This window comes from Oenanthe melanoleuca, chromosome 4 (assembly GCF_029582105.1).
Source record: "Oenanthe melanoleuca isolate GR-GAL-2019-014 chromosome 4, OMel1.0, whole genome shotgun sequence".
Classification (NCBI taxonomy): domain Eukaryota; kingdom Metazoa; phylum Chordata; class Aves; order Passeriformes; family Muscicapidae; genus Oenanthe; species Oenanthe melanoleuca.
Genome location: NC_079337.1, coordinates 22,356,924 through 22,361,977, shown reverse-complemented (window position 1 = coordinate 22,361,977; position 5,054 = coordinate 22,356,924). Strand labels below are relative to the sequence as shown.

At 54.8% G+C, this 5,054-nt stretch overlaps 1 protein-coding gene across 1 annotated transcript; it reads left to right on the top strand.

The window, feature by feature from the left end:
• Positions 1-452: 452 nt before the first annotated feature.
• On the top strand, positions 453-4,683 carry CXXC4 (CXXC finger protein 4). Its single transcript, XM_056489389.1, has 2 exons — positions 453-1,278; positions 1,366-4,683. Exons 1-2 carry the CDS (start codon positions 473-475, stop codon positions 1,679-1,681), a joined length of 1,122 nt encoding a protein of 373 aa, XP_056345364.1. The 5' UTR covers positions 453-472; the 3' UTR covers positions 1,682-4,683.
• Positions 4,684-5,054: the final 371 nt, after the last annotated feature.

The window sequence follows — 5,054 nt, the reverse complement described above, 5'->3', positions numbered from 1 at the left end:
TTTTATTTATTTTTTCCCCCCCCGCCCTTTCTCTCTGCCTTTTCATTTTTCCCGGTGCTGGTAGGTGGGCAGCTCCCGGCTCCCGTGTCGTGTCCCCCGCCCCCATACGGTCCCAGGACCGGGCTTGCTCCACCCGGGCCGGCGCTTGGAGCCCTCGCCCGCGGGTACGGCGGCGTGTGCCGTGCCCCCCACTCGTGTGTGCTATCCCCTCCCCCGGGGGGGTCGTGGGCGGCCGTGAGCGCCCCCCGCACGCGCGCACCCCCTCGGAAATGACTTTTTGTGTTTCAGCTGCGGCAGCTCCCGTGAGGATGCCGGAGGAACGGCTGCCCGGCCAAGCACCGACCGCGGGGATGCGTCCGGAGGAGGAGGATTAAACGACCCCCCCCCCCCGCTCCCCCCGCCCCGTCCCTCTCCCCCCGGTCCCCAGACCCCCGTCCCGTCCCTTCCCGCCGCCCCCCCCGCCCCGGCCACCATGAACACCAACGTGTGCGTGGAGAGTGGCCCCAACCCCGAGGCGCCGGGGCTGCCCAAGGACAGCCACCTGCCCGAGGGGGCCCTCAACAGCCTTGTGGATTACAACTCGGAGATGGAGAGGTACCGCTCCTTCGCCACCTTCTACAAGACCAACGGCGGCGCCTTCCCCCAGGCGGCCAAGATCGCCCGCATCACCACCCCCATCTTCCCCAGCGCGGCCGCCGCCGCCGCCGCCCGCATCGGCATGTCCCCCTGGAACTGCGACACCGCCACGGCCGCCGCCGCCACCGCCATGCTCTGGGGCAGCGGCGGCGGCGGCGGCGCGGCGGGCGGCGCGAGGAAACCCTCCTCCTCCTCCTCCTCCGCCGCCGCCGCCGCCGCCTCCGCGGCCGCCGCCGCCGCCTCCTCGCTGCACGCCGGCAGGGGCGGCATGCACCACCGGAGCGACTCGCAGCGGCTGGGCAAGCCCGGCTGCCCGCCGGCCGAGCAGCCCGCCCTGCCCATGGCCAACGGCAACTTCCTCTCCACCCTCGCCCCCGAGCACTGCCGGCCGCTGGCCGGGGAGTGCATGAACAAGCTCAAGTGCGGCGCCGCCGAAGCCGAGATCATGAACCTCCCCGACCGCGTCGGCACCTTCTCGGCCATCCCGGCGCTGGGCGGCCTCTCCCTGCCCCCCGGGGTCATCGTCATGACGGCCCTGCACTCCCCCGCCGCGGCCTCGGCCGCCGTCACAGACAGCGCCTTCCAGATCGCCAACCTGGCGGACTGCCCGCAGAGCCACGCCTCGGCCTCGCCCGCCTCCGCCCTGGGCGCCGCCGCCGGCGCGGGGGGCGGCGGAGGCGGCGGCGGTGGCGGCGGAGGCGGAGGGGGGGCCGGCGGCACCGGCGGCGGGGCCGGGGCCGGGGCGGGCAACCCCGCCAAGAAGAAGCGGAAACGCTGCGGGGTGTGCGTGCCCTGCAAGCGGCTCATCAACTGTGGAGTCTGCAGCAGTTGCAGGAACCGCAAAACGGGACACCAGATCTGCAAATTTAGGAAATGTGAAGAGCTTAAGAAAAAACCGGGCACTTCGTTAGAGGTCAGAGGAGATGATTTCTTTTTCCCCAGCCTCCCGCCGTCCCTCCTCAACCCCCTGCCCCCGCCCCTCCAGTGCTTCTTGTCTAGCTTCAAGATGCAGCATCCCTTCTCCGAGGCCTCCTTCAGGCTCTGAGGGAGCCCCGCCGCGGGCGCGGCTCCCCGCGGCGCGGCCCCGCCGCCCGCCCCTCTCCGCCCCGCAGGGAAGAGAAACGCCGCCTCCCGCGGCGCCCCGCCGAGCCGGGCCCCGGCCGCTGCTCCCGGCCCCGGGCCCCGGAGGGACGGCCGGGGGGCGCCGGCCCCCGCCCCGCCAGCTCGTGGCCGTTACGGAACGATGCTAACCTGGTTTACCTGCCGTGCTGTTTCCATAAGACTGCTGGCTCTCTGGTTCCTTTTTCTTCTTTTCTTTTTATTTCTCTTTCTCCCCCCTTTTTTTTTTTTTCTCCCCCGCTCTTTTTAATTATTGGCAATCATGACGATTCGGGGCGGTTTGTAGGAATGGGGAGGTGGGAAAGGGAAAGTTTTAGCTGAACACCAGGCTCTTGCTGTCAGAAGTTCAGGGAAAGCAATGGCGAGTTCATCTCCAGGTTAGCTGGTAGCAGTTTGTCCCAGACAGACAACGGGCCATGGAGCCCAGTAGTAGGTGAAACGCACCCAAGTGATCTCTTTGGCAATGTCTTTTGTGAAATAACCTGCTTGCGATGTATTAAACACAATGGAAGAATAGCACAGGTATGACTGAACTGATTTCTGACTAAACTGTATGTATGGTTATTTTTACAACGTTTCCTCGGAACTGACAATGTATTGTGTTCCCCAAAGCTGTAACAACAGGTTTTCAGATTTGCTAGATGTATGAGAGACAGGCAGATCCCGTGTCGCAGACATTTCAGTTATTGTATTGGGTGCGACAGACAATGGGAACCAAAATACACAATCGTGAGGAAAATGGCAATTGGATGGTATCGTTAGGGGAAGGAAACAAGTGAGGGGAAAGACTAGTAATCATACTTAATTCCTTGTCATTATTAAAATTATAGTGTTTCTGGTTCGACACGCATCTCAGATGCGTCTGAAGGTGTCGGGGATGATGGATTTAGTACAGAGGAGTAGTGTGTGGTGGGTGACACCAAGATTTGTAGTCACAGAAATCAGCAGCTAAGTGAGAAATTGCAACTTCCCTCCGTGTGTGTGTGTGTGTGTGTGTGCCTCTGCGTGTTTGCATAGCGGTTTATTCCCTTGCTCATTGCTTGCAGGATCTCTCTCCAAGAAAAGATGGGATGAGGGATTCCAGCGAAAAAGCAACACTTAGAGCCAATTAATTTGTTCTGTGTTAAATAAATTGAGATAATAGTGTTGGTATTGACATTGCCATGGGACAGAAGCAACATTTGGGGGTTAACTGACATTTGGCTGATAGCATTAACTGTTTCCTAACCAGCCTCATCAAAGCAACTAATTAATTCCTTCTTGAAAGAGTGAACTGTCCTTGCTGAAAGTTTAATTCATAGCTCTGCATCATTTTAGTTCTTTTTTTTGTGAGTGGTGACCCAGCATTGCTAGCACAAAAACCAGGATGGACTTCCCAGGGGATAGACGGGGTTTTCAGCTCTTGTGTTTCTCAATAATATGCCTCTGTTGGTTTTGTAACAAGTTTGCAACAAGGATAGTTAATGCCCTGGTCTGTTAATACTGAGTACAGCTTAAAAGAGACTCCCTGAACCAGAGGCATGGAGAATTCCCCCCCCCACAGCCCAGCACTGAGAGTGCCTTTGTGTGCCAGGTTCCCTCATTAGGCTTGCAAACCAGAGTGCTGCTGGGATTTAATGTTTGTGATAAATGATAGGTTCTGATGGTTTATCGATTTGTGCAGAAAGTGAGCTATCTCTGGAAGAAACAAATTTGTACATTATCAGATCTTCCTATGGGTTTGTGTGCATCTCTGAGCACATTTCCAGAACTTCCTTGCTCCTGACAAAGGTGCTTGGTAGTGTTAAAACTTTTCAGGAGTGCTATGAAAATGCCTCCCGTTAAAGTTGTTTAACCACTGTGACTAGTAAAACCCATGGTTTAATTAGCCACTTGTGAGCTATCATAACCAGCTGCCTTCACTTCTTTCCTTCATTCTCTCTTCCCCTACTTGCTCTCTCCTGTTTGTGCTCCGTCAGATACGTAAGCACAAAAGCTCCTCTGCTACTCCATTGTGGCTCGAAGGAAACAGGTTTCTCTTTCCAGCTGTGGAGATGTCAGTAAGGCATCACTTCTCTGCAGGTCGTGGCCCATCACAAAGTTTTGTCACAGGATGTGGCTAATTTCTTTACAGAAGTGTGGTTTGTCAGTGGGAGAGGAAGAATAACTTGCTTCCTTATGCCTTCTTTCTTCTTTATAGAAAATTTAAATTAACTATTAAAGTGACAGAAGGGCTGCCTACAGAGCAGGTGCAGCAGCAGTGCTTTGGCTGTGTGGCCACCAGCCGGAAGGGTGTCAGAGGGTGGCAGGGCCTCCCCGAGGGCCCTGCAGCAGCAGTGTTGGAGTTGGGGGTGGGCAAGGGCAACCTCCCTGCGGAGTGAGTGGCTGGAGTGACCCATTTGGCCTGTGCTCCTGGGGAATCCACCGCCCTGTGTGGATGATCCCCTGGCACCTCAGGTAGACACGCTCCCATGGATATGTGTCAAGGATTGAGGGGCTCACGTTCCACTACACACTTAGGTGATTCGTGGATCGCGCTCGACAGTGGCTGCAAAGTGCAGGGGTGATTTGCGGCAGGGGGTGGGACCATTTTAAAAGCAAATGAAAAATTAGAAAAATACCAATAAAATGTAAACTGGCTGATCCCACAGAAACCATTTTCCTCTTTTTCCTTTAATTCTCTTCTAACTGGTGTAACGAAGGCATAGGATATAACTCTCAAAGACAGTATATGGAGACAGACTCACATGAATGCTTTCCAGTTCCTGACCCTTGCATTTTTCATGGAATGCTTCTTGCCCAGCATTTTTTTTAAACATTTGAGTTATTTTTTCTTACTTTTCTTGTATTGTTTTCACATTAAAAGTGTCCCAATGCTCTAGTATTTTTCATAGAATGTTATTATTACTAGGAAATTTTATGTACAGCAATAATAAATCTATAAAAATCAGATTGACGTCACGTTGCATGCTGCCTACTTGTGTATGTATATTCTGTGTTCATTCAGATTTACAATCAGTTTAAAGAGACATAATCTTTATTTACCCATAGAGACTACTTATTTCCTGCTGCTTGGTGTACGTCTGTAACTTCTGCTGCAGGTTATGAAGACTAGGTGCCTGATGGTAGTTGACATCCTTCTCTCTTTTCAGTGAACCCCATTCAGTGTATGAATCTCAGTTGCCCCAGTGCTCATTTTCATTAGCATGACAGCAAGTTCAGGCAGCGAGGCTGACTTGCATTGGCAGGGGCTGAAGGGTCCTGCCAAATGTGAAATATCAGCTGTTTAGGCATGCTGTCATCGTAGCAGGCACCACTTG